General features: G+C 36.2%; 1 protein-coding gene and 1 long non-coding RNA gene across 2 annotated transcripts; one reads left to right on the top strand and one right to left on the bottom strand.

Annotated features, from left to right (window-relative positions):
• Positions 1-496: 496 nt before the first annotated feature.
• On the top strand, positions 497-1,072 carry LOC121739944. The gene has a single exon (XM_042132578.1). The coding sequence runs from the start codon at positions 539-541 to the stop codon at positions 1,070-1,072; it is 534 nt and encodes a 177-aa protein (XP_041988512.1). The 5' UTR covers positions 497-538.
• A 1,062-nt stretch (positions 1,073-2,134) lies between these two features.
• Positions 2,135-3,841, bottom strand: LOC121739947. The gene is made up of 3 exons (XR_006037508.1): positions 3,408-3,841; positions 2,716-3,002; positions 2,135-2,434 (listed from the first exon to the last, which is right to left on the bottom strand). It is a non-coding gene; the product is annotated as an uncharacterized LOC121739947 (long non-coding RNA).
• Positions 3,842-13,281: the final 9,440 nt, after the last annotated feature.

Here is a 13,281-nt window from a genome sequence, read left to right on the forward strand (position 1 = left end):
TTCGGGCTGTTTAGCTGCGATAAAAAACCGTGATTATCTGCAATGTCCCAAATGCAACTTAACATACGATCTTGAATGCGCTGGCATATCTTCCAACGCATTCCGCTCAATGACGAGCGAAAACAGACGCAGTTGGAAATGCCCAAAATGTGTCATAAAGAACCGACAGGGTGGCGATAACTCGAACACACCGATACGCCAACCTAATTCGACGGCCAGCCCCTCGAGTACACATACCACTGACTATGATGAGCATTCTAATAACATTACTATGCGTGCAAAAAACCCGACTCCTAAGCCTACCTCGCCGTATGTTACCGAAGAGCGCCTACGAGATATAATAAAACAGGAACTTGATAATTCGTTCAAATCAGCTATGCGTGAACTTATCACAAAAGAATTGATTAATATTAACCAGCAGCTATCAACCTTCCATGAGTCATTCTCCTTTTTCAATGAATCCTTTGAAAATCTTAAAAAGGATTTGGAACAGAAATCAACCATAATAAAAAATCTACAATCGGAAAATGCGGCCTTGATGTCTACTGTAAGTGACCTGTCCGATAGGTTGTGTAGTATGGAACAAAGCACACGTGAAAATAACGTCGAAATTAACGGGATTCCGGAGCGAAAATCTGAAAACCTCCTCAAGGTATTTACACAGATTACAAAAACAATTAACCATGACATCCCTGAGGATGACGTGTCAAATATTACTCGTGTCGCTAAGATTAACCGCGACAATACACGCCCTCGCACAGTGATAGTCAAACTCAGAACTACACGCCATAGAGATGCCCTTCTAGCTGCGGTCATTACATACAACAAAAAAAATGCCAAGAATAAGTTAAGTACATCTCACTTGGGGCTCGATGGTGCCAGTACACCTATATTTGTTGCGGAACACTTGTCACCATCCAACAAATCACTCCACGCCGCAGCGCGCAAGAAGGCAAAAGAAGCTGGCTACAAGTTCGTTTGGGTGCGGGGTGGCCGCATCTATGCACGCAGGGATGAACAAAGTCAAGCCATTCTTATACGTAACGTTGAGAGTTTAAAAAAAATGTCGTGACTTATGTAGTTTTAAATATTGCTTAAATTAGTTATTGCTAATGTTATTTTTAAGGCATGTTTATTTTAATCAATTAATGGATATTTATTACCAAAATGTAAGAGGTCTTCGGACCAAGACCAACGATGTTTATTTAAATATTTTACAGTCAAATTATCAAATTATTGCGTTGACCGAAACTTGGCTGAATGCGGGAGTGAGCACAGGTGAGCTATTTAATGAAGACTACATTGTGTATCGTCGTGATCGCAGCTCTACCTCTAGCACTAAATCAGATGGCGGAGGTGTCTTGATAGCTGTGTCACGCCATATACAATCTATACGTATGAAAGATTGGGAGACAGATTGCGAGGACCTGTGGCTCCTTTTGAATATTACAATAAATAATACTCGTAGGAAACTTGCCTTGTGCGTCGTATATCTCCCGCCTCCAGTCAAATCCGATAAACTGGTTAATTTTTTTAATAACGCTTGTAATGTAATAGATCTTGTAGACGACATTGTTATGCTGGGCGATTTTAATATTGGTCTTCTTGGCTGGTCAGAGGTGGACGGTACCAACTATTTGACGCCGAATAATTGCAACAATACTCTTGGGAGTACCCTAATCAATTTTATGTGCACTAATGACTTATCTCAATTTAATTGCATTCGTAATTGTGACAATAAGCTTCTTGACTTAATATTAACAAACCTGAAAGATTCTTCTGTTAAACAACCCCCCTTCCCTCTTAGTAAGTTAGACCCTAAACATCCTTGTTTACTTTTGAGTCTTCAGCTTTTTGGTACAGAGTTATTGCAATCAAAATGTCGCAGAGATTATAACTTCTATAGGGCTGATTACACAGCCATTAATGGACACCTTAGTACGATCAAATGGGCCGATAATTTAACATGCTGTGATGATGTTGACGATATGGTCGAGTTTATTAATAAAACATTATACGAGGTATTTGAAACACACGTTCCTAAGCGTAAAAGGGCGCAGTCACACAATCCGCCGTGGTTCACCCAGCCCCTCATAAAACTCAGAAATGAGAAAAATAAAATTAGGCGCCGCTACTTAAGATACAACAATCCCAGAGATAAGATTGAATTTGACATTATAAGAAACCGTTGTCATAAACTTTTAAACAAATGTTACATGGATTACAAGTACAAATTAGATCTTAACATACAAAACAATCCAAAGGCCTTCTGGAGCTATGTTAAGGCCAAAAGGAAGGGTAAATCGAATATACCTGCTCAAATGTTTCTCGGTCAAAAATGCGCTAACTCTGGTCCCGAAATTGCTAATTTATTCGCATCTCATTTTTCCTCTGTGTACGTCCCTAGTACTGATCTCGCGCAGCGACCGATTCCCTGTAATGGTCAGACGTTAGGTAAAATTATCATATCCGAAGCTCAGGTGCTTGCACAAATTAAGAAGCTTGATATACACAAAGGTTCTGGGCCTGACGGTATACCACCGATATTTATCAAAAAGTGCGGTAAAAACTTGAGTTCCCCACTTACTACTGTTTTCAATCGCTCATTGTGCACTGGGAAGTTTCCATCACTTTGGAAAAAGGCTCGTGTAATCCCAGTTCACAAGAAGGGTGATGAAAGCAATATTTGCAACTATCGACCTATCTGTATCTTACCGTGTTTCTCCAAGCTCTTTGAATGCATAATTTATCAAACGTTTTCACTTCACATCGAACCCATTCTTAATGACTTCCAACATGGTTTTAGGAAAAACCGATCAACTGAGACCAATCTCCTCGCTTATACTTCACACATCGCTAGTGTAGTTGATTCAGGCTCACAGGTCGATGCTATTTATACCGACTTTTCCTCAGCGTTTGATAAGGTAGATCACGTCTTGCTGTTGTCTAAATTAGAGGCGTGTGGTATATTTGGTACACTTCTCACCTGGTTTGCTTCATATCTTGAAGGAAGAATACAATTTGTAAGTGTCAATGGATTTGAGTCATTGCTTTACGATGCTCCATCAGGCGTGCCCCAGGGATCGCACCTAGGACCTGTGCTCTTCTCTATATTTATCAATGATATTGCTCTTGTAATAAGATACTGCCTTTTATCTATGTTTGCAGATGATTTAAAATTATATTTGACCGTTAACTCACTAAGAGAATCAACACTTTTACAAGCTGATTTAGATAGCTTATGCAGATGGTGTTCTCTGAACAAAATGTTTATGAACCCAAAAAAGTGCTTTTATATTAAATTTACAAAAAGGAAATTGCCTCATTGCTCAAATTATGTACTAGATGGTTTTGCACTCAAAGAAGTAAAAGAAATACGTGATCTTGGTGTCACACTGGACACTAACCTCAGTTTTAACACTCACGTCGACAATGTCGTCAAAAAGGCGTCGCAAGCTCTAGGATTTGTAAAGCGCAACAGCAAGGGGTTTTCTATAAGCACAAAAATTTGTCTATACAACACATTAGTAAGAAGCCATCTTGAATATGCTAGTACTGTTTGGAACCCTAAAACCACTATTCTTTCGCAAAGAATTGAGGGGATACAAAGGTCTTTTACTAGACACCTGGCCTTTACTTGCAGCGGCATTTCACATAGGGCCCCTTATTCTTATCGCCTTGCCTTCTTTGATATGGCTTGCCTTAGGACTAGAAGAATAGTGCATGGTATTCTATTACTTCACAAAATAGTAAATGGCCATATAGGTTGCTGCGAACTTTTAGAATATTTTTCAGTGTTTGTACCGTATCACCTGCCTCGACGACCGATAAGTAAGATCCTACGCGGTCCTCCTTGCAAAACTAATCTAGGTCTTAACGCACCAACCCTTAGAATGAGTAACGAATATAATATTGTTAATAATGATTTAGCTGACATAGACATTTTTCACGACTCATTCAACCAATTTAAAAAGAAAATTTTTAGTCACTTTTATGTTAAATGAAATGCAATATTATTTTTATTTTATTTATTTTATTAATTCTATATTTTAAAGTAATATATATTTATACATTGTCACAATATTTTTTAATTTTTCACATGTTTTATTAATTTAAATATCAATGTAATAATTTATGAATTTTATATATTGTCATTTTAGATTTTAGATTTTATTCATTTTAATCATTAATTAGTATACTTTTAACTATTTATATGTTTGATTATATCCTATGTGACTGCTGTTTATTTTATTTTGTGTTTTTTACTATTGAATTGCTATTATAATTTTTGTTTCTTGTAATTAAGTATAAATTAATTTTACTGTTAGTTTTAGTTAAATTAATTATTGTGATGTTATAATATTCTGCCTGAACTTGCTATTGTAAACGCTGTGTCACCTACTAAGGTACATGCATCAGCTCTTCTTGACTATTTATGATCATTTCTATAAGTTTTTAATGTATGTACTGTTTGGTGTCCTTACAACAATAAACAATAAACAATTACATACTTAGAATCGATTTTGGCTGTCTCAACTTAAAGAAGATTGTTGAACTTATTCATACCCATTCGATTTACATTCGTAGAATTGATTTTTATCAAGACATTTTCAGACACATAGAAACTGTAGTGATAAAAATTTAAAATATGATTTTATGTCTAACAATGATTAATATAACATCTAAGTAGTTTTCCGAATAAGATTTTTGTTTTATCAAAAAGTACGCAACTATTTTATTCTATTCCTAGACAGTTTGTTTTGGAACAGAATAAAATGGTTCATGTTGCCTTTCTTTCTTTGAAATATTTCAATTAATATGTTATCGTAATTTAGTTTCATTTATATAGTTTTATCATAGTATGTATGTAAATATCTGTGTAACATTGTAGATTTACTTTGCCCGTTTACTAATCAAAATATTAACACACCGAATAACTATACATACAAACTTGGCTGTTTTTGTCAGACCTATTTGAAAAGTCACAAGACAGAGTGAAACAGAAGATCTTGTATAGTTATCCGCTGTGTAAATATTTTACTAGTAAGGTGGTTAGCATATTATGCATTATCATATCATAATACATACATAGTAGTAGCTCATTTACCAGTTTTATTTCAATTTAGCTAGAATTATCAAAATATTGGATAACAAATTGAATTACAAAAATATATATGTATATATAAGTATATATTATGTCGCAGTCATCTGGTTTAATCTGCGTTTCGATTGAATGACTAGCGCATTTATTGAATGACCGCAATATCGTATGACTAAAGGACATCTCGTCAAGACGTTGACTGTGACGTTTAACGTCTTGACTAAAAGTCATATAGTGAAGTCGTTAAATGGGATGCTATAGTTTTTTTTAAGTAGCCGTTAACGAGGTAGTTATGGGTAAATCCACGTTGTCATATTACAAATAAAACACTAAACTTTAAGGTAAATTTAATCGACAAAATATCAACACAGTGCATCAGCTGTTCGAGCTGTTTGACGCCATATTTGTAGTAGCGCCGCAGTGGGAAAAAAATTAAATACGTTCTATTACCTGACTGATTTCATGTCCGCTATCTTCAAAGGGCTATGTTACAAATCGCTAACTAGTTGGACGTTGAGGGACGATCGTTCAATCGACGTTCGGCCGAGTCATTCATTGAATGCGCTAGTCATTCAATCGAATCGCAGATTGAACCAGATGATTGCGACATATACATTCTCAATTACTTTTACGGGCTTTTAACTGATGTTAATGATAAATTAATTTCACAAGGCGGTGCAAAACATGACATTTAAAGCGTCACTGACACTTACACAGCTTAGCATTACAGTAAACCCAATACTTGCTGCAATGCGAATTTGTTTCATTTCATTATAAGAAGATTGTTAGAAGCCGATGGTAATATTATTATTTCATAATTGTGGAGAATGCATCTTTATCGTTAAATACTTTATAACAAGACAGCGGGTACAAAATTATTATTATTTGTTTTGTTATTTGTAATTTTCAATCCTTTTTTGTCAGCTTTTTTAATAGTCTCATATTTTAAATATGTTTACGCGCAATTGGGGCAATACTGTCGTTCGTTATATTTGTTATTAACCATAATTAATTCTCGATTACTTAATACTCATATTTTATTTATTCCTTAAAAGCTGTTTCCGCTTTGTATATATTTAATGATTTGGTGACTTAAATACAATTATTAATTTCGTAGCTTTGTAAAACATTTACTATAATAGATAACATAATAATTCCACTGTGAGTAGGTAGCAAAATTTATAATAATTTATCAGGGCAAAATACGTCAACAAAACGCATTATTCTGGGTGACTACAAACCAACCTGCATTGAAATAATGTCATAATTTATTAACTGTGCAGTGTGCATTGAAGTAATACAATAAGCATGCTATTTTGGTTGCGCTTAATTTTTTTGGATATAGGAAAATGTTGTAGTTGGTGATTTTCTTGTACTGCTAGATGTGCTTATTACCATCTATTACATACTATTCAGTTTAGTATAAAATAAGTTTATTAATTATTATTAGTATGTCTCAGTCTTCATTTTTGATCGCATTTTGATAAAGCAAACGTTGAGTAAGGCTAAAGGAGATGCCTTAATTACATTCATAATAGATGATACAGAGCGGCCAAATCATTAGGTGGTTCTAAACTGTGAAAACGATTCATGGTAGCCTGGTAGGTGAATTAAAGACATGTCCTAGAATATTCATAGAAGGAAGGCTAAAGTCTTGTGCCTGTGATATGTTGATTTGACTTGTATTGTGTCCAGTCATAGTAGTGTTATGTGCGATAGCTGTTAAGTTACTGTTACTGTAATAATTAATAAAGGAAAATAAATACTTTTCATTTTAACTTTGATTTTATATTTTGGTGTTATTAATTTAAGAAACTCATAACATACTTATTTAAAACAAGTTATTCACAACAAAATTATTGTGATAAGGCTTTTATTTAAATTAATTCATCTTTACATCAATTATTATTATCATTCGCGCCTCTTTTTAAAATTTGAATTGAATTACAGCGCCGCCTAGTAGCTGAGCTTGGAACTCATTTAAACCAATCGGAGCTATTGGTAATATTTCTGTCAATGGATGACCAATAATTTACATTTTATTTTGTTTATCGATTTGATGCAAAATATGTTTAAAATTCTAAAAAAATATTGTAGTTATTCAAGATTTATTAAAAGTTTTAATCGAAAAATGTTTTTTACTTGAGCTCAGAAATATAATAAATATTAAATTATGTTATTTTTATAATTACAGAGCACAGTGCTCACCGCATTTATTTTCATCATTTCATGAGTAAAATATGTTGTTTACAAATTTTGACTTTATACGTATTTTGACTTTTAAGTTTTTTTTTTTTTTTCATATAATGGCACTTCGGCTATAACCATGGCCAGTGGTATAATATTATGGCGGGAAAACAATATTCTTTATTATATTTTTTTATATATTATCGTCAGGTTAGTCAGGTCCAAAGTCTAGTCAAAGTCTAATTATAAAGTCAATACAGTCAAAAAGTCAAGTCGGTCGATTCAGTAAAGTGGTAGGACGCTTTACTGAAACTTTTGATGGAGTTTTGGAGGGAACACAAAAGAGCACGTTTCTGGTTACTACATCACTTTCCCACACTTGTGCACGATAACGAATATTTAATGGTTAATATCCTACCAATATTACACATTAAAAACCCAGATAACACAATTTTAGGAAAATAATATAAAAACCATAATAAAAACACAACATCACTCTTTCACATTCTCCCAAAAACTCGAATTTTAAGTTGACTGACGACTGTTTTTTTTTTCTTGGCAACTTGACACAATTTTGCTGACGACTGTTTTTTTAATATAGCGCTACGGCTTCATGTTTATTTAGCCATAGTGTCGCAGTCCGCAGGCCGGCCGCTATCCAGGCCTGCGACACCATTCACTAACCTGCATAAGCCGGCGGACGGCAAGGCGGCCTGCCGTGTATGGGCCCTTTTAAATACAAGTACAGTTCGACAAGGCTTTTTAAGAACGTGGCGAGAAAAGGAGTTCTAAACGCTTCTATCATACAAAAATGTCATTTTTGACATGTGTTTGACAGTTCTCCTTTACTAGCAGCGCTCCCGTCAATGTCACCCACGTTCATATAAAGCCTTGTCGAGCTGTACGCTGGACTTATGAAGTTATGATACCCACCTGTTATTTGTGCCTATTTCAAGCGGAATCAGCGCCCCCAATGCGGGGGAAGAGAACTAAATCTGACGTAAACATGACGTTTGAAAGTCGCCATATTGGCGCTGATAGCAGTTGTGAGAGTACTTGGAACTAATACTTGTGATGACAACCAACAACGAATAAGCGGCCATTTGCAAGTTACGTCAGATTTAGTTCTCTTCCCCCGCATTGGGGGGCAAAAACAGCAGTCATTTCAAAGGGTAGGTATCATAAGTCCAGCGTACTTGTATGGAGGTCAGTGGCACTTAGTCAGCACGTGGTCAGCACTCAGCACTCAGCAGCCAGTTACGACATGGTTACTTCTTACGACTTACGCCAAAATTCATTAATCGCGCGGAAACGTACTTTTTTTGGGATAAAAAGTATCCTATACCTTTCTCGAGGGCCGAGAGTCGAGAGGCAGGACGAGTCGGACTCAGGCTGCAGGCATCCGCCACCCCGCACCAACATCAGCGATGCGTATCTTGGCTTGGCAGCCAGCAGTCAGAACTCAGCAGCTTAGATAGAGTAAATAGGGAACATGCGAATATAATATTTATGAAAATTTTGCTATTAAAACGTTAAAAAAAAAGAAGGGCCACTGCAAGGTTAATATTTTATAAAATATTGTTTTTTTACAAAAATTACGAATTAAAAGTAACTTGAAACGGAACGGATTTTAAAACACCAATCAGCGTTCAGTGACGTCACACATGCTGTCCCCGCGTTCCATTTAGCGTTAAAAACGATCAAAATGCCTCCATTTTGAGCATTGTGATCGTTTTTAACGCTAAATGGAACGCGGGGCATGACAACTTTTCGAGAGGTACAGGTCACTTAACTAAAGCTGGCACGATCAACACATTTACACATTGCGCTTGTGTAGTGCCTGTGAATAAGCGTGCGGCGTGACGTCGTACTGCATACGAATGATGAAATCATGAAAATCATGAAAAGTCTGCCCGTCTCCCTCGTGCGCGGTTTATTTTTTATTTTGCTACTGTTTATAAATACAGCGTAATGTTACAAGTCAGTCACGTCACACGTGTGATCGGCGCGCGGTCGGCGTTCGGGACTCTAGTCTACCTACAAATACAAAATCATTAATTATTTTTAAACATACTGTATACTTAGTGAAATTGCATAAGTGTGAGTACTGTGAACGTGCCAGTTTTAGTTAACTAACCTATACGATCAGGTGGCGCCATTATCAAAAAATAAAAAATTTCATTTAAGTGACCCATTCACTATTCTGCATTGCAGTCCGCCGTGCAGTCCGCCGGCTTATGCAGGATTGTGATTTGTGAATGGTGATTGGTGTCGCAGGCCGGCCGCCATTCAGGCCTGCGACACCATTCACTATCCTGCATAAGCCGGCGGACTGCACGGCGGATTGCCATGAATGGGCCCTTTAAAGGTACGCGCACAGTTTGTCGGCGCGTGCCGGGGCGGATCGGGGCTTAGCGCAGCGCAAAATGCGCTATAGCACACTATTGCCGGGCCGGGTCGCATCGCATTGACGGATTTTGAGTACTTTGAATAGCTCCAGTGTGACCACTCTTAAATCACTCGTGACTCGATATATCAAAAACGTTGCTATATTCTACTAAAATCTACTAGACCGTGCTTTAGCTTCTACCGAAAATCTACCTTTATTAATTAATGTATTCTACGTGGTTGAAACTAAAATAAAACTAAAATGTTTATATGGACTGTCTTCATTATGCATTTTAAATTTTTATAATATTATTTGTTATATTATAATATCGATCTTCTATTAAAATTTACAAAAAATTTTGGACTACTAAATCGTCATTCATTTGACCTCAAATCTACCAAGAAGTGGGAATCTATGTGAAGTGTGGTAACACTGTTGCCGGGGCGCAGCGGGTTTGTCGGGCCTTGTCGCATTGACGGAAATCCGCTGCGCCCCGACACAGTGTGCGATACGCGCATCCGCTTCCATAGAAATTGTATGGAGGCGAATTTTTGCGATGAGCCCCGGCACGGCCCGTCTCAATGTGCTCACTCCTTAACAGTAGTCATACAGACTATAGATCCGTTTTGGCGCCAAAATTTAAATTGTCAATTTTAAACCGCATTTTTTGCAGTAAATTCCAGTGTTTCAATTTTTTTTATTATATGTGTGGTCTATTATACATGATATGGAGTTCTTTAAAATAAACAAAAAATTACAATATCGCATCTTCCCTTTCCCTTTTGTAAAAGAACTATCCACCTATCGTATAAAATATAATATAATATACTACCTTGTATCGCTTCTCGGCCTTTTGGCTAAGATTTAAGTGTAGGGTAAATTCTAAATTACTAGCGATTAGACGGTACCAGTCATTGAACAAAATCATAAAGCACACTTTAAAGTTTAAATATTACTTAATAAATTAACCTTATTAAACCTTAATAAATTAATTAGATTTAAAATAATTTAAACACAATATATTTTATTAAGGTTGCCCGTATCTGTGCCTGTTTTTAAAGAAATAGAAAGCATGATTTTAAAGAAAAATAGGTAGGTAGTTTTAAAATTTAAACTTTTAAAGTAACCTTATAATTTATATTGTGTTTTTGTGCTGTCCAATGACTAGTAGTTAGTGGTTCGGAGAGTAATTTGTATTCTGTGTTATGTCGGCTGTACACTCTCGCCGAGAGCTCCCGGGCGAGAGTCTCGTGCGAGAGCCCCTTACCCGAGTGCGATCATGTACATTCTCGCTTAGTTCAATCGCAGTTATGAACTCAGAGAAGATGGACCATTATATTTCTCTATGCATCGAAAGATATCATTGTAATCCAAAGATCTATAATCATATTTAATTTTATTTCTCTCAGATAATGACTAATAATAACGTTTATTATTGTTATTTTTCTGTTTTGCACTGTCTAGCGGCGCGACTAGAAGTGAAAAATGCGAGAGTGTACAGTAATGCGCTCGCTGTCCTCGCGAGACCCTTTGTCTCGGGCGCAAAATACCGACACCGGACCGAGAGGGTCCGAGACAGGCGAGACGAGGCGAGCGCACCCATTTACACTCTCGCACTCGGGCCGCCTCGCTGTGTCTCGGCGAGAGTGTACAGCCGATATTATAGTGCGTCAAGAATGTCTAGGAGGCGAAATATTTTTTTATAGCAATAGCAACACTCTTTTGACATTTGTCCCTTTGTTGTATCAATACCTACTCATAAAATTTACAAAACAAAGATTTTCAATTTGCTTAAATTTAGTTTTACAATGTGAAAACTACATGTTACTTTGATTAATATTAAAAGTGAAAGACGTGTCAGAGTGCTAAAAGCTTCGAAGATTTTCATTGAAGAAAAATAGTAATACGCGAAAATATCACTGAAATTCTCGCGTCCACATTTCCGATTCTGATCGCTCAATCGCCATAGTAGCAGGTATCTATGCGTTTGTTTTATAAATTCAGTTCGTTAATGTTAATGTTTAATGCAATTTTAAGTAGCCTGAGTAAGTATTATGTGGTATAATAAAACAACTATTTTACATAAACCTTATGTTTACGTAAACAATGAACTGTCAAAAAAATCTATCATTTAACGCGCCTTACAAAGATTGATACTTTGACTTAGGTGCTTTGCGTAATTATGTATCTTAGTCTGCTTAGATGTATATAAAATTCTCGTGTCACAGTTTATGTGCTTAACTACTTTAATTAACACTTTTACAATATTATAATTATTACGTTTTATGTTTACAGGTAGCAGAAAAAGCGTTTAACGAAATAACCGAAATGACTGGGAGAATTTGTACTATCATTTAGAAAAAAAAAACACTGAAAATAAATACAAGGAGTGGGAATTAACCCTTTATTAGGATATTGAAGAGCTGATAATTGAAGATGAAAGTGCCTCTTCACTGTGACACCACTGCTGTAAATACATGGACCTAGAATGTGGCGATGATTCTGTTTCCGACTGCATTGTAGAATATTATTTGGATGATCATATTTTATTAAAATAACAAAACCCTGTTTTTCATTTATTTATTTTTTGTATTTTCTTAAATAAGTAGTTCCTTAATAAAACAGGAGTGAGCTTCTCTCAGCTCTCACTGGTCATCAAAATAGCTCTGCAGCTCTCAGGGAGAGGGTACTTAAATAACAGGTGTTATAAATTCATAATATAATAATAGCTCCCACACCGGTTTCGGTGACGGTGGCCGGTTTGATTGAAACCAGGCCAGCTACGCAGTAGTAATTTTATAGTGCCCAAGTGTGTGCGTAGTACACGAGCACTCTCTATTCCTTTACTCTCAGAACCCAGTGGGACGGCAGACCGACACGACTGGCGAGAGATCAGGCGCAGCAGGACGGACTTTTTACATGCCCATCCGACGCATGGATCATCTTACTGGTCAGAAAATCAGGTGATCAGCCTGCATTATCCTAACCATTAGTTTCCAACGCGGGAATCGAACCCACGATCTCCGAGTCAAGAGCCGAGCTCTGAACCACTGGACCACGGAGGTGTTATAATATAATATGACACTAGTGACTAGCTGATGTCCCAGTGAACTTCGTGTCACTTATAAACCTTCCCTGGACTTCCAGGAATATTTTAAGACTAAAATTAGCCACATCGGTTCAACCGTTTAATCGAGTTATTGCATTTTTATATATACAAACAAATAAACAAATCTTTACTTCCCTCAAAAAATAATTTTACACGTTAAATAATATCTTAAACAAAACATTGCTCCCCACACTAGGATTCCCTGTGTCGTGGAGAGCAGTCTCTTCCATCATGCACATAGATACATACAATTAATTTTAACCAGCTAATGACATATTTGTGATAACTAACATAAAGTTACCTGCATGAAGTATTTTTAACAGAACCAATAATGTATTTTATAATATGATACAAAATACACATAATAGTATTACAAGATCATTACCAGAGCCACCGAACCAGCTACAGTACGTGTAAGTTAGTGATGAGGTGAGATATACAAAGATTATAACACTTTACATAGATTAGATTGTTTCTTGTAATATCGTAAATTAA

Source organism: Aricia agestis, chromosome 2 (genome assembly GCF_905147365.1).
Source record: "Aricia agestis chromosome 2, ilAriAges1.1, whole genome shotgun sequence".
Taxonomy (NCBI): domain Eukaryota; kingdom Metazoa; phylum Arthropoda; class Insecta; order Lepidoptera; family Lycaenidae; genus Aricia; species Aricia agestis.

Excerpts from the sequence above, each read along its gene's own strand:
- LOC121739944 (XM_042132578.1), top strand. The coding sequence starts at position 539 with ATGTCTACTGTAAGTGACCTGTCCGATAGGTTGTGTAGTATGGAACAA.